At 40.2% G+C, this 25,701-nt stretch overlaps 1 protein-coding gene across 3 annotated transcripts in view; it reads right to left on the bottom strand.

The window, feature by feature from the left end:
- Positions 1-16,525, bottom strand: part of PHACTR2 (phosphatase and actin regulator 2) — a 143,917-nt gene extending 127,392 nt beyond the window's left edge. For all 3 annotated transcript variants that reach the window (XM_012183029.4, XM_027972511.3, XM_060419769.1), the window contains exon 1: positions 16,275-16,525. In XM_012183029.4, coding sequence (XP_012038419.1) covers positions 16,275-16,320 — 46 coding nt within the window. In that variant the 5' untranslated portion in view covers positions 16,321-16,525. The remainder of the gene's footprint in view (positions 1-16,274) is intronic.
- Positions 16,526-25,701: the final 9,176 nt, after the last annotated feature.

Here is a 25,701-nt window from a genome sequence, read left to right as displayed (position 1 = left end):
GTTTTCAGAATGTGCTGCCCACATCTCTGAAGGGCTCGGCCTTCTTTTTAGAAATACATTTCAGTCAAATCTTTCTTACAGTTCCTCCCACTCATTATTAAACACCTGTTTTCATCCAGTGCCCTGTTCTTTGACTTTGGTTCCTCCTTCAGTAATCAGACCACAGCTACCTCCAATGCAGTTCACAGGGGTCTTCCTGAAAAGGCAACAGAATTGAAATTCTGTGACTTTCCCTTAAATAGTAACTGACCTTCTGAAGCCTCTTTCCCTTTGAGTGTAACTACATTTAGCTCAAACGTGACTACTGTGGGAAATGAATTATTTTGCAGCCAATAATATTAATAAAATGTACGCAAGATTTTCTGGCAATGAGATTTCACCAAAATTGTACTTGGAAATGGGAATACTTGCTTCTGAACAGGACATGTTAATGAGCAAATCCATCAAGGCACTGGGTACAGAAATCAGTGTTTTTTAACTGGACACTCTGTAATTTCTACCTCAAGTCAAGACAAGATACACATTGCTGGCAAAGAAATTTTGATCTGAAGCCACCCTCTGAATATTACTAATCTCCAAAGGAGCTTTCTCACAAGAATCTTCTGGAACACTTGTTAAAAAACCAGATTCCAAGACTCCTCTTCAAAAGATTCTGACTTTGCTCATCTAGAATATGGAGCCCCAAATGGAGTGTTTTTAGCAAGCATGTAGGTGATTCTCACAATTGGACAAGTTCATGAAATACTAACATTTAATTGTAACACGCTAAGTTTCTGTTTGGACCCCCGTATCCCACATCCTTAAAATGCACAAAATACAGGAAAATTACAGTTATTCTAAACAGACCTTAAACATGTATCTTTAAAAAAAAAAAATGGTAGCAGATTATTATCAAAATAAACTCTGGCTGCTCAAAGGGTAAGGAATCCATCTGCAATGCAGGAGACTCAAGTTCAGTTCCTGGGTTGGGAAGATCCCCTGGAGCAGGGAATGGCAACCCACTCCAGTATTCTTGCCTGGTGAATTCAATGAACAGAGGAGCCTGGTGGGCTACATTACATGAGGCTGCAGAGTCGGACATGATTGAGCAAATAACACTTTCACTATTCAAACATTTTAATAAGTCTGTTCAGCTATGAAACTTGTAAACTTTCATAAAACATTTTTTACATTGTGATAACAAAAGTAGGTCAAAGTCAAGTTCCTGTGGGACAATCATCCAAGAAAGTCTTGAAATGAATAAAAATCTGCTAAACTTCTAAAAAATAAAGTCTTCTAAAAAAAGAGAAAAAGTTAATCATGATGGATTATAAGTGGCAATGGGTGTTTGCACATATATAGTAAGTTTGCTTTTGCTAGCTTTATGACCCACCCAAGCAATCAAGTATGAAGGCAGGAAAAACAGGTACTAATACAAGGTGTGTGGGGGTGGGGGGTGGGGAAGAGGACTTCCTTGGTGGTACAGTGGATAGGAATCCGCCTGCCAATGCAGGGGATACAGGTTTGATCCCTGGTCCAGGAAAATTCCACAAGCTGCAGAGCAACTGAAGCCTCAGCTGTGGAGCCTGGGTGCTGCAACTCCTGAAGCCCGTGCATCTGGAGCCTGTGCCCGGCAACGAGAGAAGCCACCACAATGAGAAGCCCACGCACCACGACAAAGAGCAGACCCTGCTCACTGCAACAAGAGAAAGCTGATGTGCCAATGGGCAGCAAGAAAGACCCAGTGCAACCAAGTAAATAATTTAAAAGGGGGGAGGGGCTTCCCTGGTGGTCCAGTGGCTTGGGAGTCCACCCGCCAATGCAAGGGGCATGGATTCGATTCCTGGTTGGGGAAAGACTGCACATCCACGGGATAACTAAGCCTGTATGCCACATTTACTGAAGCCCACTCGCCCTAGAGCCCATGCTCTGCAACAAGGGAAGCCACTGCAATGAAAAGCCCACACACCAAAACTAGAGAGGAGCCCCTGTCACCGCAACTAGAGAAGGTTCGCATACAGCAACGAAGACGATGCGGCCAAAAATGAGAAAGAGATAAATTTTAAAAAATGAAAGAAAGAAAGAAAATCCCCAGGAGCTTTTCTCAAGAAGCTATCTGCGTGCTCGGCTAAAATAAGGAAATAGAAGCAGGGAAAACGTCAGACATGGCTCTAGCTATCTGGAGATCCAGCAGAAGAGGGAAATAGTAGAAATCCCCAGAATGATGTGATGAGAGATCCCAGGGCAACAGCCTATTTGCTATTTAGAGGAAATAGGGCCCAAATTGGAACAAAGACCTCAGATAAATTTCTCAAAGAAGAACTTGAAAGAATAACGAAATTGTCTGGACATACTGAGAAGAGACCTATGTAACTGGGGGAAGGTTTGGGGATGGGAATACAGGATCCTCAGCCAAAACATTAGTAGGGAAAGCAAAAGCAAGGCAGGAAGGAAAAAGGAACTACGGTTTACCTCAAGGCTTAGCTGTCATCAGCTTTTATGTAGTTATAAGTGATACTGATCTAATCTAAAGGACAACAGAAAAATGTTGGGAAAATGAGAACATCATCAAAGGATGGGAAATGCATGACTGGGCTGGGGGCAGGGGTGAGACAGTTTGAGAAAGGAATGTGTCAAGCTGAACAGCCAATAATTAACATTGTAAACACAGTATTTAGAGATTGGAGACAAAATACTAAATCAGTTTAAATGACTCTACGTTTCTTGGATGCCACTTAACTTTCCAATCACGGCCTATCACTCTACTAATATATGACACGGTCAAATAGACTGTTCATTTATTCAGCAGTTTTTTGTGTCCAGACCCATCTAAGAATAAGAAGGGTCTTCCTTGGTGTCTCAGACGTTAAAGAATCTGCCTGCAATGTAAGAGACCAGGGTTTGATCTCTGGGTCAGGAAGATCCCCTGAGAAGGGCATGGCAACCCACTCCAGTATTCTTGCCTGGAGAATCCCATGGACAGAGGAGCCCTGCAGGCTACAGTCCACAGGGCTGCAAAGAGTCAGACACGACTGAGTGACTAACACGCTGGTGTTCACAGGAATAAGAAGACACGCTGGTAAACAACACAGGTTAAGTCCTTCGCTCTTGGAGCTTAGGTCCTAGTGAAGGGAGGCAAAGAAAAAACAACCACACAAACAAGATAATCTGAGTGATAAGTGCAATGACAGAGCAGAGAAGTGTGACTGAGGGGTGGGCAGGAGAGGTTCCCGTGAAGAGGGTGATGCAGGAGCTAAAAACAAGGAGCCAGCTTTGGAAAGAGCCAGAGGCAGAGTGTCTCAGATCTCCTGGACTTACAGGAAGCAACTGCCAAAGTCATGGGTAGGAGTGAGCCAGGCTTGTGAGAAGACGGGAAATGGAACTGAAATTGTTGGGGTTAATAGTGAGGGGCAACGTGGTGGAGATGAAGTCAAGAGCTGGTGGTTTAGTCACTAAGTTGTGTCTGACTCTTGAGACCCCATGGACTGTAGCCCACCAGGCTCCTCTGTCCATGGGATTTCCCAGGTAAGAACACTGAAGTTGACTGCCATTTCCTTCTCCAGGGGATCTTTCCGACTCAGGGATCAAACTCGGGTCTCCTGCATTGCAAGAGGTCTCCTGCACTGCAGGTGGATTCTTTACTGACTGAGCCACCAGAAAAGTCAGAGAGATGGGAGGAAATCAGGGATCACATGGAATCATGTATGGCTTTGAGGATGCCAGGGTGAAATCCAGATTTTATTCTGAATGCAACAGCAAGTCATAGGAAGGTCTTGTGTAAGGAAGTGACATGATTTATGCTTTTAAAAAATTACTTTGGCTGTTGTGTGGGAAATGAATTGCACAAGGTTGAGAACACAAGCAGGATACAAGTGCAAACCTACCGAGGTTAGGCACGCAATGGATGGAACGTAGAGAGAGACGGTGGATTGGACGGTGGCAGTAGACAGAGTGAGAGGGAAGTGAGCAGACTTTGAGATGTACTCTCAAAGAAGAATGGGCAGGACATTCTAATAGATCAACATGAAGAGGAAAGGGAAAAACCCAAGGATGAATCCTAGATTTCTGGCTAGAATGAGTGAGTGATTAAGAGGTATTTTGCTGAAATGTAGAAAGTCAAAGGAAGAACCAGTTGGGAGGGCAAAATCAAGTCTTCCATTGGACTTCCCTGGTGGCTCAGATGGTAAAGCGTCTGTCTACATTGTGAGAGACCTGGGTTCGATCCCTGGGTTGGGAAGATTCCCTGGAGAAGGAAATGGCAACCCACTCCAGTACTCTCGCCTTGAAAACCCCATGGATGGAGGAGCTTGGTGCAGGCTACTATCCATGGGGTGGCAAAGAGTCGGGCACGACTGAGCAACTTCACTTCACTTGTGAGATGCGCATTAAGGATTCAAGCAGATCTGTGAAATAGGCAGTTGTCTATTTGAGCCTGAAGCATGAAGAAAGGGCAGATTTGCAGATACAAACTTGGGCATCACCCAGGCACCTCCCCTGCCAGGTCAGGTGTTCATTCCAGCTTGTTGGATTTTCGAAGTCTACCTCTTGCTTCTTGTCTTCAGTCTACCCCCACGAAATCAGTACTGCAAGCAGCAGGCAAATTCAGCCCTTTAAAGAAAAGCTCTCATCATCTCTCTCACTTAATAAAAAGCCTTCCATCATTCTCACCACCCGCGCCCCCCGTGTCTTGCACTCTTGCCTTCCTGCCCTCTCCAGCTCAGGCTGAATTCTTGTTCCTCTTCTGTCATTTTTAGCCTCCCAGGTCTGCCCCCACAGTTTTCTGGCATCCCTTTCCCTTCCAGCCCCATTTCTGCACATCTTTACTAAGTGTCTCCTTGGTTTGAATCCTGTGGGCAAGGTCTGTGCCTGATTTATCTTTGAATCTTTCCTCCAAAGTTTAGCCCGGTACCTTACACATAATTACTCCAGTTCCAGAAACTGCTTGTTAGATGAAGGTGCCACTCTTTCTCTTCACTATCCCACAAAATGAGTTGATTTCTAGGAATATCTCAAAACTGTCCTAGTATTAAGGCTTCCAGTGTTATATCTGACAGAAGGCTTACATGAATAAACACATCCAGTCCCTTGAAATGGAGATAAATGAAGGAGTAATTTACAAACATAAGTGATAACGGTCAGATCCGACTTCGAAGTCATATTATCTGCCCATTCCCTTCTGGGAAACAAAAGCTATTTCAGTTTTGGTTCCCCTGCTTCAGATAGGGGTGGGGTGGGGCAACCAAGAAGTGTTTCTTTTCTTAAGACTATTTCCATCTCAATATCACTTTTCTATAAGTTGAGTCTTCACTAAATATGACTCTTATTTCCAAGAATAGAAACTCACAGTCAGTTACATTAAAGTCCCAAGGACAAGAAAGTATGTTGGAACCTTTCCTCTATTTAAATTAAACAGGCTTAATTAAAGGATCAACAATTCAAGTTTCTTATCTCCTTCCCTCCTGCATTAAGTAAGCAAAGGATGAAGTCTGACTCGCCCATCAGTTGTTATCTTTTCAGACAGCTGAAGATAAAATAAATTTATGTTAAAAACATCACTGCTGACAGTGACTGCAGCCTTGAAATTAAAAGATGCTTGATCCTTGGAATAAAGGTTATGACAAACCTAGACAGCATACTGAAAAGCAGAGACATCATTTTGCCAACAAAGGTGCAGAGTCAAAGCTGTGGTTTTTCAAGCAGTCATGTATGGATGTGAGAGTTGGACCATAAAGAAAGCTGAGCGCCAAAGAACTGATGCTTTAGAATTGTGGTGCTGGAGAAGATTACTGAGAGTCCCCTGGGCAGCAAAGAGTTCAAACCAGCCAATCCTACAGGAACTCAACCCTGAATATTCACTGGAAGGACTGATGCTGAGGCTGAAGCTCCAATACTTTGATTACCTGATGGGAAGTGCCAACTCATTGGAAAAGACCCTGATGCTGGGAAAGATTGAGGGCAGCAGGAGAAAGGGGCAACAGATGATGAGATGGTTGGATGGCATCACCAACATGACGGACATGTGTTTGCACAAACTCTGGGAGATAGCAGTGAAGGACGGGGAAGCCTGGCGTGCAGCATTCCATGGGGTTACAAAGAGCCAGACACAACTGAGCAACCCAATAACAACAAAAAACCATTTAGGATATTACTCACTGGCCAGACCTGATGAGCAACAGACCAAAGAGAAGTAATAAGGTTCAAATTTGTGTTCATTTTCTTTTTCTCCAGTGGATTGACATTTTTCTTAGTCAAAGAAAAAAAAACTAAAAAAGCAAGTTTACTGTAGGCTATAGTAGGACCTATATTTTTGTTTTATCATTGAATTCACAGGAAATAGTAAAACTGGTTGGAAAACAGTCATTGACCTTAAAGCTGAGTCAGAGTCCATGACAGCTAGAGAAAAACTGATACACCTGCAGGTCAGCTCTGGCTTTAATTCCAGAGGAGGTCCCGGTGGACGCTGTGCATAGAAACTCTGGCCTTGATCATGCCCAAAGCAGAGGAAAGCCATGACTGTCACACTTTCCATAAATGAATTTCCTCTTTGTCTGCCTGTATAGATTTTTCTCCATGCACATATTTTAAAACTAGAATTACATAACTTCAAATAACTGCTTTTTCACATTCTTACACTATTTATTATGAAAATCGCTTTACAATAATATTGTTACATCATTTTTAACTGGCCAGTTTTATTACATGACCATATCTCAGCTGGGATTCCCTCAGCGGTAAAGAAGCTGCCTGCCAATGCAGGAGCCATAGGTTCGATCCCTGAGTCAGGAGGATCCCCTGGAGAAGGAAATGGCAACTCACTCCAGTAGTCTTACCCGGAAAATTTCATGGACAGAGGGGCCTGATGGGCTACAGTCCATGGGTTGCAAGAGTCAGACAAGACTTAGTGACTAGACAACAACAAATCTCAACTAATTAATTATATTGTTTGACTATTAGGTTATTTCCGATTTGGGGCTTTGAGAAACATTGCTCCAGTGAGCAAATAATTACTCCCTTTACAATATGCTTCTGAAAGTGGAAATACTGGGCCCGAGTATAACATGCACATTTTAAGATTTTTAATACATAATACCAAGCTGCTCTCTTGATTGCTGATGTTGTTCAGTCAATCAGTCATGTCCGACTCTTTGTGACCTTGTGGACTGCCACACACCCAGGTTTCCCTCTCCTTCACCATCTCTCGGAGCTTGCTCAAACTCATGCCCATTGAAGTGATGCCATTCAACCATCTCACCCTTCATCATCTCCTTCTCCTCCTAACCTCGATCTTTCCCAGTATCAGGGTCTTTTCCAATGAGCTGGCTCTTCGCATCAGGTGGCCAAAGTATTGGAGCTTCGGTTTCAGCATCAGTCCTTCTAAAGAATATTGAGCGCTGATTTCCTTTAGGATGGACTGGTTGGATCTCCCTGCAGTCCAAGGGACGCTCAAGAGTCTTCTCCAACACCACAGTTTAAAAGCATCAATTCTTCGATGCTCAGCCTTCTTTATGGTCCAGCTCTCACACCCTGTACCAATTTCAACTACCACAAGACATCTCCCAGAAATCATTCCTTTTAATCTTTACTAAATTCATAGGTGATCACTGGCATCTATTTTTTTTTTCACTGAACTGCTTAAATTTTACTCATTATATCAAATGGTCACTTGCATTTCTTCTTTGGTTGAGTAATGTGGGCAAGTTAATTCTTATGCTTCAGCTGTCATCTGCAAAACGTAGATATTCCAGTATGACCAGTGTCCTTATAAAAAGACAGCTATGAAGATGACATAAGAACACCATGTGTTCACAAAGACAGAGATTGGAGTTATGCTGCTGCAAGCCAGCGAACATGAAAGATTGTCAGCAAACCACCAAGAGCTAGGGGAGAGGGAAGGAAGGATCCCCGACAGGATTTAGAGAGTAGCCCTGCCAAAACCCTAATGTTGGACTTCTAGCCTCCAGGACTCTAAGACAACACATTTCTTCTGTTTTAAGCCCCCAAGTTAGTGGTAGGTACTTCATTACAGTAGCCCTGAGAAACGAATACACCAAGTAACTTAGAAACACATTCTAGTGTCTGCCCAGATGACTGTTTAGCCCCCGAGCGCTTCTCAGATAGTTATCACTTGCCCCTGTCACATCTGGCAGATAACTTGGTGCCCAATCACATGGGCTGAAGACCAAGGACAACATGTGTGCAATTGAGACCGTATGTCTTGGAAATACCTAAGAACACTGACTCACAGCGAATAGTTTATTGAATTTGCCAACGCTGTGTTCACTTTCTGGGAAGCTAGTAATTGTATATTTTTGTTCATTTTTGAAAGGGCAGTGATTCACAGTATGAACTATGCTGTTTTCATGTAGCAGCATTTAGCTGTGCCTACCTTGAAGGAAAAACTGTGAGGTTTAAACAACTATAGATTATCCATGAGTCTGTCCTTTTGTCTTGATTTCATTGCCATATTTAGTGAGACTGCAGCTTGTCCAAGTTTGGAAAATCAGTATGCTCCTTGGCTTAAAAAAAAACTAAACCAGAAGTATAGTTTATTCCATACTTTGCTAAAAAATAAGTCTTCACTAGGAAAATAACTGTTATGTTGAATGAACGTATGAAATATGATTTAAGACCTAATTTTCCTTTTATAGTATCAGAAGGAGAGAAGAGTCGAGAAGTATCACCAATCTCACAGGACACCTTGTTGTAACATACTTTCCCCCACAATCTGTTTACATCCCTGATTTATTCTCCTCCTCTCAAAGAATACCCTCTAAAGCCTGTGACTGGTGCCTGAAATTCTAAAAACGATCCTGTTGTTGTTTTTCTTAAATAATGGGCACTGCCTTCTGGCAGATATGATTTAAAAGCAAAACTGACAGTAGCTTTTTCACAGTTCTTTTACAGTGCCAAGTACTGTGTTAAATGCCTTTATGGATATCACTGCACTTAACTTTATGAAACTCTATGAAGGGTAGCAAGGTATGTCCTGACGAAGAATTTAAAGCTCAAATTACGTTATGTTACAAGATCTAGTAAACAGCACTTTGGGTTTATATCCAGGGCTGCTTGAATCACAATGTATTTCCCTGCCCTATGCTCTCGTTTTCCCAGAGTCAGAGTGTGAAGGGCAAGAGCATGAATATTACGATAGCATGAATGGTATTACTGAGCACTTGAAATGAGGCTAATATACTTGTGTGTATAAAATGCACACAATTTAAAGACTTGATATGAAAAAGAATGCAAAATATCTCACTAACATCTTTATTTTGATTACATGGTGAGTGATAATAACTAGATATATTGCATTAGATAAAATGTACTATTAAAACTTTAAGTGCAGATATTAATGGTAGTTACTCTATATGGATGTTGTGAGGATTAAAAAGTTAATTCAAGTAAAGCACTTGGAATAATTCCTGACTCATAGTGAATTCACAATTATGGCCAATAGATATTTTGAAAAATGTTTGTTCATGATCTCTACTCAGTTTTCTATTTGAGTGTTTGCCTTTTTCTTACTGATTTCTTTCTCAGATTTTTAAGAGGTCTTACTACATTAAAATATTAATCATTATTTTCTATATACAATGCACATTTTTTGTCAACTTTATGATTTAATTTTTCAAGTTGCAGATGGTTTTTTGCCAGGCAGTTTAAGGATTTAATAACATTATTCACTTTAAATGAGAATCACTTACAGAGATTAAATGTCAAATATGAGAAAAACAGCAAAGGAAAACATGTTTCTTAATAACTCCAGTTAAGAAAGAAAAGGATAGGAATGACTCTATAAAAATTTGAAGTTTTAACATTAAAAAAAATCAAACAAACATGAGGTAAGAAAAACACAGAAAAATATTCACAATATATGATAGATATAGACTAATCTTGACATACAAATCTTTGAGAAAAGAAAATATAAAATAAGGAAAGGCTATAAATAAGCAGTTCAAAGAAAAAGAAATACAAACATCCTATTTCACTTATAATCAAAATGAGATACCACTTTTTTACATATAGATTTACAAGGATTTTTTAAAAGTTAATTGTGCACAATTTTGCGGTCCCATACAGTTGGCTCAGTCGGTAAAGAATCTGCCTGCAATGCAGCTGACCCAGGCTCTATCCCTGGGTCAGGAAGACCCTCTGGAAAAGGGAATGGCAACCCACTTCAGTATTCTTGTATGGAGAATCTCGTGGATAGAGGAGACTGGCGAGCTATGGTCCATGGGGTCGCAAAGAGTCGGACACGACTTAGCGACTAAACAATAAGAATTGTGCAAGAATGTTTACTGCGCAAAGGCAACCAGACAAGAGGGAGAGTTGGACTGAAGTCCTGCTACTGAACTGCTAGTTAAACCATATTCCTGCAGTACTGCCTCACCCAGAGGGAGTGACTTCTATTTCTCACAAAGGACCGGGTGCTTCAAGAGAGATCCTGATATGCAGTGCTGGTGAGAGGGCAGAAAAAGGAAATCTTATCTAGCAAGAAAATATACTGATACAGCTCTTAGGGAGTAATTTGGCAAAGTCTATCAAAATAAAACATATAAATCTTTTAACCCAGCAATTTCATTGCTATGATTTTACTGGTACACAGAGTGCAAGAAGTTTGGATAAGGATGATCACTTCAACTTTGTTCATAATAACACACACAAAACAACCTAGAAACAATATAAAAATACAAACAAAATATAAAAACACAATAGAGTTCTTTTTAAAGGAAATTATGATATATCCACATAGTACAATATTGTTTATAAATTAAAAAGCATTAATATGAAATATTTTCAAGTTACATTGCATGAAAAATCTCAGCCTCTAGAGCAGTAAGCATACTATTCTTGCTGGTATTTTGATAAAGATATATACATGAAGGAAAACTGGAGTGAAAAAAAGTTGTTCATGCTTAGTTATAATTTTAAAGGGACTGAGGGGCCTAGAAAGGAATAAAGTTCACTTTTATCCTGTCTGAACTGTCTTGTAAAGTTTGACTTCTGAACTTTATGCATGTTATTTTCATTAAGAAAAACAGACAATCAATTTTTGTTTTATGATTTCTTCTAATATGGACTTTGCAAGGAAATGGATAAACATCCTGGGCAGGACAAAAATAAGTCTCTGATCAAACTACGGAAACACAGAGAGATACAGGTTCTACCATGGCCTAGGCATGAACTTATATACTTTATTCATTTGTTCTCTCATCTCCTAAAAGTGAGAAAAGAGGTTCTGTCTGCCTTTTCAACTCAAGGGGTAATGCAAAAACACCCAAGAGCTGATCTGTGGCACAGTGAGCATGGGGTGGGGCTGAAGACTGAAAGAAATAGTTACTAGGCTCAGATACCATCCTTCCAACAACAGAGCCAGAGCAGCATGCAATTTTTCAAGTTAAAAAGAATAAAAATAATCTCTCATTCACATAATCATTGGCTTAAAGTAGTCAGACTGCATTGAGAATATTTGTTGACTAATTCATATGCTCAACAAACTTCTTTTGTATCCAATCTATTATGCCCTGTACTTGGCAGTGAGATTACTGTAAGTCTCAACTCTTCTAAGGCATGAGGTTAGAGAGCACGGAAACCATGCTATTTGGGGACACACTTGTTTAGCCTGTGCTTAGAAATAATAAATCTAATCCTCAATAAAATAAAAGGAAATCAAAACCAGCAACATATAAATAGGACTATATATCATATTCAAGTAGACTTTATATCCCAAGAATACAAAGTTGGTTTGACATCTGAAATATTAAGAGAATGAAGGACAAAAATATGCCATGTTAATAGAATGAAGGACAAAACCCTTATGATCATCTCAATAAGGGCAAAGAAAAAGCCTCTGACAAAATCTAACATTTGCATGATAAAGATGCTCAAAACTAAGACTAGAAGGGAACTTCTTGATAAAGGGCATCTATGAAAAACCCACAGCTAACATGACACTTAATGTTGAAAGACGGATTGCTTTCCTCCTTAGATGAGGAACAAGACAAGAATGTTCACTCTTGCTTCTTCTCTTCAACATTATACTGTATAAAAAGTGAGGGCAATTAGACAAGGAAAAGAAAAGACATTCAGATGGAAAAGATGAAGTAAAAGTATCTTTATTTGCACATGACCTTGTATATATATCTTGTGTATAATATGATCTTGTACATAGCAATGCTAAAGAAGCCACTAAAGAACTATTAGGACTAAAAAACTGAGTTCAGCAAATTTACAGGCAACAAGATCAATATATAAAACTCAATGTATAAATCAATATATAAAAATGTATATTCTATCACTGGCAAGCAACATTCTGAAGATGAAATAAGAACACAATTTCATTTAAACTAGCACAAAATGATAAAAATACTGATAAACAATAAATTTAACAAAGGAACAGCAAGCCTTAATACACTGAAAACTAATAAACGTTGTGGGAAAAAATCAAAGATCTGAATTAAATGGAAAGACACTGTCCATGTCCACTCCTTGCCTTTATGGGTTGAAACACTTCATTGTTAAGAGAACAGTATCACTCAAATTAATCTACAAGTTCAACACAATCCCTATCATACCACACATAAAAACTAACTTAAAATGTATCACAGACCTAAATGTATGAGCTAAAATTATAAAACTTTTCAAAGAAAACGTATGTGTAAATCTTGTTGTTGGTTAGGCTATGATTTCCCAGCAAGGAAACCAAAAATGCACACAACAATAAAACATATAAACTAGACATAATAAAAAATTTCAGTTGCCAATCATAGGATCAGAAAAGCGAAAAGGAAGAAAAAGTGAAAAGACAACCTTGAGAAGGGGAAAATATCTGCAAATCACATTATCTGATAAGGGATTTGTATCCAGTATACAAAGAACTCTTATAACGCAATAATAGGAAGTCAAATTGCTAATTAAAGTTAGGCAAAAGATCTGAATAGACATTTCTCCAAAGAGGATATACGAATGGCCAATAAGCACACGAAAAGATGCACAATGTCATTAGAAATCAGGGAAATGCAAATCATAATCACAATGAAATATAACTTCACACCTATTGGATAGCCATAATCAAAATATAATAACAAATGTTGATGAGGATGCAGAGAAACTGGAACCTTCATACACTGCTGGCGGCAATGGAAAATGGTACAGCCACTCTGCAAAGCAAGTAGTTCCTTAAAACATAACATAAATGTAGAATTAACATATGACCCAGCAATTCCACTCCTAGAAATACTGCCATTACCCAAGAGAAATGAAAATACATTCAAGAAAAACTTTTACCTGAAGATCATGGCAGTACTATTCAGAGAGACAAGAAGTAAAAATACTAATAACCCAAATGACCAACTGACAGATGGATAAATAAAATGTGGTACGTTAATACAGTGGAATATCATTAGGCAATACAAAACAAATGAGGCACTGATACAGGCTACACACGGCAGACCCTTGAAAACATCATGCTAAGTGAAAGAAGCCAGTCACAGAAGGCATGTTGTGTTGTATGATCCCACTTACATTTATTCTTCCTACAGAGACAGAAAGACGATTCGTGGTTAATTAGGTCTAGGAATGGAGGGTTGAGAAGGATGGGAATAGGGACTGATGGTTGCAGAACACTGTGAAAATACTGGAAAACGGTATGCTAATTATATGTCAATAAAGCTGTTTTAAAAAATAGAAACAATGACTCTAACTGCATGTTTTCAGCAATAATTAATTATCACTGGTCTTCTTAGAGCCCAGAGAAATAGTCGCGGTCCTAAACTGAAGGGTTCAAGAGGGTCTGAAATGGACAAAGAGAAGCAAGCTAACCTGTGGCCCACAGAGCTGATTTTCACAAAAGCCCAAGTCGAGTAACAGCTGTAAACTATCCTACTCTGTGCTACAATTGACTCCTTAGACTCAGATTCTGTTAAGCATTTAACATGGGAATTATCTTCACCACTGTAATCCCTAGCAGCCACTCTAGACTAAAACACCTAGTAGATAACAGATCACATGGAACAAGGATCTTCATACCACTCGTGAAGCCACTGGCAAACAGCTAACAAGGAGTCAACAAGATACTTGGAAGAGTAGAGGGTTTGATGTTTTCAGACTCAAAGAAGAACACCAGCGTGAATACAAAACCTAGATATGGCAATCACAGGTTCTGTTTTTGTTGTTTTTTTTTCATTTTTGTTTGGAATCTGATGGCAAAACTTCAGGGAAATGGAGTGATAATAATACACTGAGAGGACCTAAGCGGGTTATCGTTAGAAAATCGGACTGCTTTTAACCATCAAAAAACCAACCAAACAAAACTAAGAAACCCTCTACTCATGACGTCTGGATTGGACACTTCAATATATACAAGCTTTTAATCAACTAAACAGAGGACCTGTTGTTTAATTATAACACCATTCCATGAGATATTTCTTTGAAATATCTTTTATGGTCAAGCACAATTTTTTGAGTTACTTTTTGTCTTAATAAACTGCCCAATCTTTTGACATGATTAATCAGTGTATTAGGAATTATAGCAATCTGGGTGTTTTTTGCTGTACTGGGTAAGAGTTAGGAGGGCTTACCAGGGGGCACAGTGGTAAAGAATCCACCTGCCAATGCAGGAGACACAAGAGAAATAGGTTCAATCCCGGGGTCGGGAAGATTCCCTGGAGAAGTAAATGGCAACCCACTCCAGTATTCTTGCCCTGAAAAGGCCATAGACAGAGGAGCCTGGTGGGCTACCGTCCATGGGGTAGCAGACTGTAATAGAGCTGAGCACTCACACAACCCAAGTGGTTGTGTTTTAGGATTCTACTCTGCATCTTAGCATCATTTATGTAACATTCCTTGATTTTTATAAAAGCAAAATTCGCTTTTTACATATTAACCTTAACAATACTGTGTGGCTAAAGAACTAAATTCAGAGCAGTACTCTATACCTACTGTACCAGAGTACTCATCTAATTCTATGTTTTGCCAGTGCAGAAATTTAAATATATAACTCTTTCTTGAAAGAAGTCACACTGCTTTAAAGTAAGACAAATGAGAGTAAGTCTTAATTGCACAAAATAGTTTATACTAAGATTAAGATCCTAATGAACACTCCCTTCCAAAATGCCCCCAAACACTATCAATAGGAAGTCTCTTCTGTTCCAACCTTGTCATGAACAGTAAGGGAAGGTGTGATTTCTTCTGGACTCTGATTTCTCTCCTTTGCAGAGGGGTTGGTTCTCCTTAGGCAAAATCTTATAATATATCAAGGAGTGAAGTTCTGCAATCTAAACCAACCCAAGTGGGGTGAAGCTGGAATGGTAGAATCCTATCGAGTTAGAGACATCCTGGAGCTGATTAAAAACAAAAAACAAACAAACAAAAAAAACTTCATCTGCGCCCTGTCATTTCCTTTCAGCAAGATCCCTTTGATGTTTACTCAACTTGCAAAGTGCATCAAATATCTCAAGAAATAACGTAAATCTCCCCTCTGAGGATTTTTTTAATTCTTGACGGAAACAAATGTCAAAATAGTACCTTTTAAACTTGTCTCATTGTCCAAGCACAAGTATCCCCATCAAAAGGTTGTTTGTCCCTACACTACTGGAGAAACGCCAGACATACGTACCTTCCTTCCTTTTTTTTTTTTTTTTTTTTAAGAAAATGAAAAAATGATACTTCAAACGGGGCAACAGACTTCAGAAACATTACACATGTTTCCATAAAACTAGATAACTGAGTTCATGAAAAGTTTCCCCTAGTTTTACAGCCTGTCTAATAAAAAGCATCATTTAAAACAATTAAGCTTTTTTCTGTTACTAAGTATTCAACATTCTGCCTGGATAAGAGAGGGCAATCAGCACTCTACTCCGAAAAAACAAACCATAAATCAGTTGACAAGCTTGAAAGAATTCAGTTCTAGTCTGCTCAGAAGCCAAGTGTAAATACAGAGAAACCTGTTGGCGCGTTTATCTTGCTCTTTAGGTTTCGCGTTTTAAAAACAAAGCAATACGCATATGGCGTTTCTCGTAAATTTCAGGCTCAGAAGTGATTCAGACCGACCCGAAAGCGAGGCATCTCCGACAGAAAATGGAGCCTGTGCCTTTAAGGTAAAATCGGCTGGATCCCAAAAGGCATTCCACTTTTCCACGACAAAGAGTTTGGGGGAGCGCTACCTCTCGGGTTTCTCGGAGGGACTCGGCCGGTGCGGGCAGAGCCCGGCTCGCCGCGGAGCCCTCGGCCGCCCCCGCTGCCCTGAGCCGGTCCCGCGCCCGCGCGGCGGGAGCGCATCGCGCGCGCCCCGGACTCACCGCTGCTGGGCTGCGGGGACAGCGTGGAGACCGAGGTCTGGCCCATGTCTCGGGTCGCAGGGCCAGCTCCGGCGATCACGCGGCTCTTTCGGTCCTTGGATCATGGGTCCGCTCGCAGACAGAGTTCCAAGCGTTCATTTCCCAGTCGGTGCGGAGCTGCCCGCCGAGTCCCCTCACCTTCTCCCCCTTCGCGGGTCTCCCAGTCCGGCCGGCCGCAGCCGGCGCGGCGGATCCTGCCCAGCGGATGCCTGTCATTCCTCTATGCAGATTAGCTGGGGTCAAGGGTCACGGGGGAGGAGAGAGGGGGAGTGGGCGACGGGGGCGGTGGAATGAGGGGGGCGAGGAAGTGGGCAGGGGAGAGGCTCGGGCTGGTCCGGCCGCGCCTGCGGGGTCTGTGAGCCCCGCAACCCCCAACCCCACCCCCCAATAGCAGAGAGTTCGGGCGACTCCCCATTAAACTTAAAAGGTTCACTGGCAAATGATCCTTTAGGGCTGGAAGAAAAGGAATTAGAGTACTTAGTCACGGTACTTAATTTAAGAAAATTTGTTTCTAGAAAGTTAGTTCCTTCCTCTCATTGCTGTTATGTGTGCGGTTTTTTTTTTTTTTTCTCGTTTTAAAAATCTTCCTTTTAACAAATAGAATTTTGCAGTATTAGTGGCCTCAATCAGGTTGAACAGTGAATCTGAATGATGGGTCTATGTGTCAGATCAACAAAGGATACACTTTGCTCTCTATGAAACTGTATCTAAAATGTCCTAAAGGTGAAGACCACAGTAATTTATTTTAGAAGCTAAAATTCCATAAAAGTTAAACAATCCTGCTGTAATTAAATGTTAACCTCTAACTTCTTAAAAATATGAATAAAAGTAAATACTCTTAGTATTTAAGACATGAGAACTCTAGATGCCATCTATAGATCGGTAGGTAGAGATAGATATGGCATTGGAGTGGTGGTTACAGAAATGTGATTCACTTTATGGAAATTCGTTGAACCATATATTATGATTTGTACACTTTTATGAACCTATATATTTCATTGAAAAGTTTTTGAAGTGTTTTTTTTTTTTTTTTTTTGAGAGGGCTGGGCTACGAGGCTTATGGGATTTTAACTCCTCTACTACAGAGAAAATATTGGACCCTGGCAGTAAGAGTGCCAAGCCCTAACCACTGGACCAGGAAGGGATTCCAAAAAAAAGCGTATGTTTTAATTTTTAACTGATTTTTATTGAAGCTTAGTTGATTTACAATGTTGTGTGAGTTTCTGCTGTACAGCAAAGTGAATCAGTTACACACACACACATACTCACTCTTTTCCCATATAGGTCGTTATAGAGTATTGAGTACAGGTCCCTGTGCTACACAGTAGGTCCCCATTAGTTATCTCTTTTATATACAATAGTGTGTACATGTCAATCCCAATCTCCCAATTTATCCCTCCCCTTCCCTTAAACGTGTATTTTATTAAAAAACATATTTAGGTCACTTGCATAGGTTTCACATTTTAGGTTATCCCAGGCAGTTGACTCAGAGAAGGTGATGGCACCCCACTCCAGTACTCTTGCCTGGAAAATCCCATGGACGGAGGAGCCTGGGAGGCTGCAGTCCATGGGGTCGCTAGAAGTTGGACACGACTAAGTGACTTCACTTTCACTTTTCACTTCCATGCACTGGAGAAGGAAATGGCAACCCACTCCAGTGTTCTTGCCTGGAGAACCCCAGAGACAGGGGAGCCTGATGGGCTGCCATCTATGGGGTCGCACAGAGTTGGACACGACTGAAGCGACTTAGCAGCAGCAGCAGCAGCAGGCAGTCGACTGTGAACTATTAAAAATCTATATAGTATATAATTATTACAGAAATGCAAATCAAATGAGATATCACCTCACACAGGTCAGATGGGCCATCACTTAAAAATTTACAAACAATAAGTGCTGGAGAGGGTATGGAGAAAAGAGAACTGTCCTACACTGTTGATGGGGGAATGTAAATTGGTATAGTCATTATGGAGAACAATATGAAGTTTCCTTAAAAAACTAAAAATAGAGCTACCGTATGATCCTGCAATCCACTCCCGGGCATATATCCAGAGAAAACCATAATTTGAAATGATCCATGCACCCTAATATTCACTGCAGCACTATTTACAGTAGCCAAGACATGGAAGTTATCTCAATGTCCATTAAGAGAGAAATGCATAAAGAAAATGTGGCAGATATATACAATAGAATATTGCTCAGCCATAATAAATAGCAAAATAATGCCATTTGCAGCAACATGGATGAGTTGAGATTGTCATACTGAGTGAAGTAAGTCAGAGAAAGACAAATATCACATGATATCGATTATATATGGAATAAAAAAATTATTGCTGGGAGGAGGGGAGAGGGAGTGGGAAAGAGAAAGATAAATTGGGATATTGGGACTGACATATATACACTACCATATATAAAATAGATAACTAAGAAGAACCTACTGTATAGCACAATTAATATTCTGTAATGACCTATATGGGAAAATAGTCTTTAAAAGAGTGGATATATGGATGTGTATAACTGATTCACTTTGCTGTTCAGCAGAAACTAACACAACTTTGTAAATCAACTATATGCCAATAAAACTTTTTTCAAAATAAATCTGTATAGTATATCTATTTTATAAAATAATAAATTATTAATGCTTTACATATGCAAATTTTTTCCTAAAGTTTGTATTATTAAGATCACATAGAGCCTAGATTTGTTTTTTGAAAGATGTTTGCTTCTCTGTCTCATCATTTAAATACATTGCCCTATTTTTTTCACACCCAAATAGCCCACCCTCTATTGTGGGGAAAACTCTTTCCCTAGAATAGTATGATCAATTATCTACTTCCTTTTTCCTAATTCACTCTAAAGAAACTCTGATATTTCTTTTGAATGGCTACAAAGACATTTTCAAATTATTTAAAATGTTGGCATTTATGTAATCATGTGTACACATAAAACAATTACACAGAGTCTTCAGGTCTCTGGGGTCTAATGTGGTTCACACATGACCCTGCCAGGGACTCAGATGAGACCAGGCTTGGAGCACTGGGCTTTGAAAAACATCCTCCTAAGAACCTGAGAGAAGTTGGGTGACAAGGAAAGGGTCACTTCAGGGGTTTGGCTTAACCCCACTGCTCAGATCTCCACTTTGAGCTCCTTTCCCATCTTCACAGAAGGGGACCCATTTTCCGACTGTATCCCCACCGCATACAAACCCAGTCCCTAACACCTCGATGCAGCAAACGCATCCAAGAATCACTGGACCAGGTCTTTATAAACATATTTGTATCAGAGAAAAAAAGGCACTTTGGGAGCAATACAGTTCACTCGCCTACACATTCATCATTCTCGACAAAGTAAAAAATGATTAGTTTCTCAAGTGAGTTAACTGAGTGAAGTTGACACAATAACAAAACTGTTCCCTAGTCCTTCCAGGGGCTTCCTTGGTGGCTCAGAAGGTAAAGAATCTGCCTACAATGCAGGAGACTCAGGTCCGATCCCTGGATTGGAAAGATCCCCCAGAGAAGGGAATGCAACCCACTCCGGTATTCTTGCCTGGAGAATCCCATGGACATAGGAGCCTGGCGGGCTACAGTCCATGGGGTCACAAAGAGTCGGACACAACTGAGCGACTAACACAAACACAGCCCTTACAGAGGCACTGAAGGAGGCACCTCTCTAGATGAGGCCCGGTGCCAGGCCAGCTGGACCTTGGCAGAGCTCAAAACCTGATGCCCACGAAGCCTGACATCTTTCCTAAGCAAAAACACCTAGCCTAGAGGTGCTGTCTTCTCCCCAAACCCCGAGGGCAGGTGAGGGGGGCTGCAGTGGTAGCCAGGCTGGGAGCAGAGCCAGGAGAGGCGGGGTGGGAATGCTTCAGTCGGGTCACCAAAGCCGTAGAGACCTCAATCCATCCGAGCTGCCACTGCGGAGCTGGTGGATCAGTGCCATAAAGAAACCCTGATTTTTTTTTTCCAATGAATTTGAGGATTAACCAAACTGTGAGTTCTAATTAGGACAATGAAATTAATCCCAACTAAATTTCCTTATAAAGTGGAAAACTGGTGAGCTTTGGGAACACATTCTACCTAGAGGGTTCGGCAGTGAGAGAAAACAATTACAATGGCTCTTCTGTTTCTTCCCTTAAATCGCCTTAAAACAACAACCATAGAAAGGCAGATTGTGTGTTCTCTCAATCTAGGTTGAGAAAAGGAAGCTTCTTACTCCTTTTCCTATCGATAGAGCCTGAGGGGAGGTCACTGATCAGAGGCAATATACAGTAAATTTTGCATATTAGAATATGTTGTTGTTCAATCACTAAGTACTGTCAGGTTCTTGGCGACACCATGGACTGCAGCACGCCAGGCTCCCCTGTCCTTCACTCTCTCAGATTCACATCCATCGAGTTGGTGATGCTATCTAACCATTTCATCCTCTGCCACCCCCTTCTCCTTCGCCTTCAATCTTTCTCAGCATCAGGGTCTTTTCCAATGAGTTGGCTCTATCTGTTTGGTACATTTACATTATATATAAATATAACGATTTTCTTTGAAATTGACAAAAGCAAAACTTTGAGGTACAATGTTATTTTTGCTGTCATTATTCCTCCTTGAGAAACAATAATGTGTTTCCTTTTATTTCTTCTCCAAATTTGTATTTCAAACATCAAAGGGGTACACTATAGCTCTGGTCTTTCAGGATTTGCTAAATCCATCTATATTTACTTTATTCAAAACCTTTCATGATTTGCTAGTTAATATAATCTTAGCCTCATCTGGGATTCTTATAATCCCTCGATCGGGTTACACACTTTCCTCTGAAATTTTTCCAGTTCCATTACATTATCCTTGAAGCATGTCAACCAAAACTGCAGGAAGTGTGCATTAAGATCTCTTTATAAGGGTGGGACAGTTTATTCTATTTTGTTTCCAGTGCTTCCGATGAGGCATGGTGTTTTAACATCCTTTTTATCATAACTAACAAATTATATTAGTGAACACAGAAGAAGTCTACAGAAATCCCTAAATTTCATTTATAGGTCAAAATATAAAGGTTAGAATCTATCATCTAACAAGCTTATGTTAAGATAATCTTCTCCCAATTGCCTTTTTCTTGTTTTATTACAGCTCATCTGCTATTATTGAGCCAACTCACAATTTTACTAAGAGCTCTGGGTGTTATTTCCTTGAATTTATAGTTTGTGCAAATGTTTGTCATCTGAAAAGAAAAAAAAGACATTTCTCTGTGTGTTACCTCTTTCCAGAGAATTTATAAAAGTGCTAAAGAAATTAGTGCCAACATCTAACTCAGAGGAAACTATCTGTTCATAAATCTTCAGCATTTATCCCATTGGTCCTGCTCTTCGGTCTATATTTCTAAACCAGTTTCTTATCCAGTGATATCCTGGCAAATGCTCAATGATTGGTTTGCTATTTTTCTATGATATAAATATTCCTATGATGACCAATTCAATGAATGGTCAACTGGCTTACAAGATTATATCACCTGGTTTGCCAAATTTCTGGAAATATAACAACTGGCCTACATAAGCTGTCTTCAGCATAGCACCATTTCATCTTTCATAGCATGCAGTCATCAAATTATATCATGACTGACTGTGTGGAACAGTGTATGTTAAACCTTCCTAAAAATATAGATTGACAGCATCTACTGATTTTTTCCACAATACAGTCTAAATATTTTTCAACCCCTGAAAGATCTTCTGTGATTTTTTTTTCTTTACTTTCGGAAAGAAATTAAATTGGGTGGATTAGAGAGAATTTTCTCCCTAAAACTTGTTTGCCTTTTGACAGAGGTTGCTCTTCTTGAGGTTTTCAAGCATTCTCCCCTATAACTGGCTTGTTAGATTTCACTGGCTTGTCCAATGTAGGGGTTATTAAGTTCATCCATCTGGGGTACCCAACTGACACTTGCACTTTTCATGGGTGGAAGACACTCATTACATTAGGTAAAAGTTAAAAGCAGACATAAACTTAAACTTTAGCAATCTATTTGTGGAAAAGTCCTTTCCTACTAGGTCAAAGTCCAAATTGTAGACATACAATTTGGTGGCCAGAGAGACAGTTTACAATAAGTATAGTCATTATTACCATCCCTGGTGGCTCAGAGGGTAAAGCGTCTGCCTGCAATGCGGGGGACCTGGATTTGATCCCTAGATTGGGAAGATCCCCTGGAGAAGGATATGGTAACCCACTCCAGTACTCTTGCCTGGAAAATTCCATGGACAGAGGAGCCTGATTGGCTACAGGCCATGGGGTCGCAAAGAGTCGGATACGACTGAGCGACTTCACTTTCACTTTAACTATAACTTAGGTCACTGACAGGCTTTTCTAGTGGCCAAATCTAGCTTGGAGCAGGAGAAAGAGTGAGATCTACCCTCAAAGCACACATGCCATGAGAACTCATCCTGGGTGTCTTCTCTCCCAGATGATGTCTGCTTAGACCCCATTTTGAGATACCGGCAGGTGGGCAGGGGCACAGGGCTGGGGAAAGGGTTAGGCAGAGCTCGGAAGATGAGACAGTTGATCAGAGCAGTGGTGCTTCAGGAAGAATAGTGGTTGGTGGTGGCCATGTACAAGTAGGTGAACTCTCTTAACTGGTGACACTTATTCCTGGACTTGGAGAAGGAAATGGCAACCCACTCCAGTGTTCTTGCCTGGAGTATCCCATGGACAGAGGAGCCTGGTGGGCCACAGTCCACAGGGGTCACAAAGAGTCGGACATGACTGAGCACATCACAACATTCCAGAATTTGGCCATGAAGATCTAGTGAATAACCGACGTTTGCCTGAGTAATGGGAATTACAGACACAGAAAACCTTCTCCTAGTGGGAAGAAAATGAAATTTAGTAATTAAAACTTAGTAAGGTGGTGCAGTGGTAAAGAATCTGCCTGCCAATGCTGGAGATGTCAGAGACGCGGGTTGGATCCCTGGGTTGGGAAGATCCGCTGGAGGAGGAAATGGCAATGCACTCCAGTATTTTTGCCTGGAGAATCCCATGGACAGAGGAGCCTGGCGGGCCACAGTCCATGAGGTCGCAAGGAGTTGAACATGACTGAGCATGTAATGTAGTTTGTTTTCTAGATACAATGGTCAGAAGAAACAACAGACACTCACAGATCATCTGAAAGTATCAGTTTTTTCTACCTACCATTATCAGATTTATTAAAGAACAGAAAACTGTCTTTTCTCCCTTTCTTTGATGGAGGTTCTAAAGGGCAAAATTTTAAGTTAGAAGGCTATTTTTAACACAAGAGGTTCTAATAATCCTGTAAAAAAAAGTATATAACTCAGAAACTAAACAGTGGCATGCAAAAGTTTTTAAGCATTAAGGTAGGTTTTTATTAGAATATCTTCCAGTTTTAAAAAACTGTGTTACTCCAAAACTTGGCTACATTTTGTAAAAGTCAACTTGCTTAGAAACATATAACTGCTAAGAAGCAAATAGAATGTTATAATTTCAGTTGAAATTCTGTATATGCAACCTTTTTAAAAAATGTTACCCTATAGCAACTGTCACCAAATGCTTCCTATAACTTTTGTTTGGACAGTTCTGAGAGATTTTAGTTTTAACAGGGTGATAATATACACAGACAAAGGAGAACTCTGGCTAAGAAAAGAATGACAACTTTAGACCTTCTAGTTATATTCAGCATCAATAGGAGAGAAAACCACATTCCAGAAGTATTAGAACAGGAAACAAACCTGTAAGACAGGCTTTTCTTTCCTATTGTTCTCATATTTTTATATGATTTATTTCCTGAGTTTTTCTTCTACTGCTTGTTCAGGCTAAAAGGATTAACAAAATACCTACTCTGTTTTGCCCTGAGTGAGTCTCTGCAGAGGGCGTGGTGTGTCACATGTGTGCTTACTTAGTGTTTGAGCTGGATGGTTGGAAGATTTACTCTGGAAAATAAATACCTCGAGGGGTGGTGCTGGAATTTCCTTTTCCAGAAACTTTCCCTCACCCCCGGAGAAAGAGTGTAGTTTGCTACACTTCATTTTACAAGAAAAACAAAATACTTACCCACAGCATTTAAAACTCTGACAACTGTATAAAACTAATAATCTTTAAGTTACTAACCAAAATCTAGAGAGAACATTTCCTCAAGACATCTTTAATAATTACTGCCCAATTTAAAGAAAGTAATTGTTTAAAATAAGTTCCAAATCGTTGTTTTATTAACTATCATATCCATCCTTAGAACTTAAAAAAGTGTGTGGCACATAGAGGGCACTCAATACACACCTGATAAATCAAAGAATAAGCATTTATGTGATTTCTTCAATTATAGCAGCTTGAAGCATGGATGAAAAAATACAGCTAGGAATAAGTGTATGATTTTGGTAATATTATATGGACTATATAGCAAGACAATATCAATTTCTGTCACTGGTAAATTTCCTTTTATATGCCATTCTACTCGTAATCATCTAGTCCTTTAGCTAGAATTATCTCAGGATCTCCCATGGGTCTCACACCTCTAGGGCATAGGACATGAGGATAAGTGAGGGACAGACTATACCCTGGAGTTCAAGGTAGACCATACCTGTTCAAGATCAGACCGTACCTGGAGTTTATAAATATATATATATGGTAGAGGGTGGGTGTTGGGTCTTACAAGTAAATGACTATAACAGTGAGTACTGTGATAGAGGTGTGTTCCACCAAGAGTAAAGGATGAACACTGCATGGTTACAGGGAAGGCTCTGAACTTTATGAACTGCTAAATCCACATCTTCCCAATACAGAGTCAGCAACTTATTCTGAAGATGTGCCAAAGATTGTCAAGTGCTTCCTAATTAAATTCTGATCATATGCAGTTAATATGAATTGTAATTTTTTTTTATTGCTTATAGCTTTTGAGGAATAATTTACATACTCTAAATTCTACTATTTTAAGTAAACAATGAGTTTTAGTTAATATATAGTGCAATCGGAGAAGGCAATGGTAACCCACTCCAGTATTCTTGCCTGGAAAATCCCATGGATGGAGAAGCCTGGTAGGCTGCAGTCCATGGGATCGTGAAGAGTTGGACATGACTGAGCGACTTCACTTTCACTTTTGACTTTCATGCATTGGAGAAGGAAATGGCAACCCACTCCAGTGTTCTTGCCTGGAGAATCCCAGGGACGGGGGAGTCTGGTGGGCTGCCGTCTATGAGGTCGCACAGAGTCAGACACGACTGAAGTGACTTGGCAGCAGCAGCAGCATAGTACAATCACTACCATAGTCAGATTTAAGAAAATTTTGAGAACCCCAAAGAGTTCCATCAGTTCTTGGAGTTAATTCCAGTCCCACCCCCTGGCATCAGGCAACTACTGACAGGCTTTTCATCTTCATAGTTTAGACTTTTGAAAATTTTATATAAATGGAA

This window comes from Ovis aries, chromosome 8, assembly GCF_016772045.2.
Source record: "Ovis aries strain OAR_USU_Benz2616 breed Rambouillet chromosome 8, ARS-UI_Ramb_v3.0, whole genome shotgun sequence".
Lineage (NCBI taxonomy): Eukaryota > Metazoa > Chordata > Mammalia > Artiodactyla > Bovidae > Ovis > Ovis aries.
The sequence above is the reverse complement of the archived record's forward strand: the minus strand, read 5'-3'. Positions and strand labels throughout refer to the sequence as shown.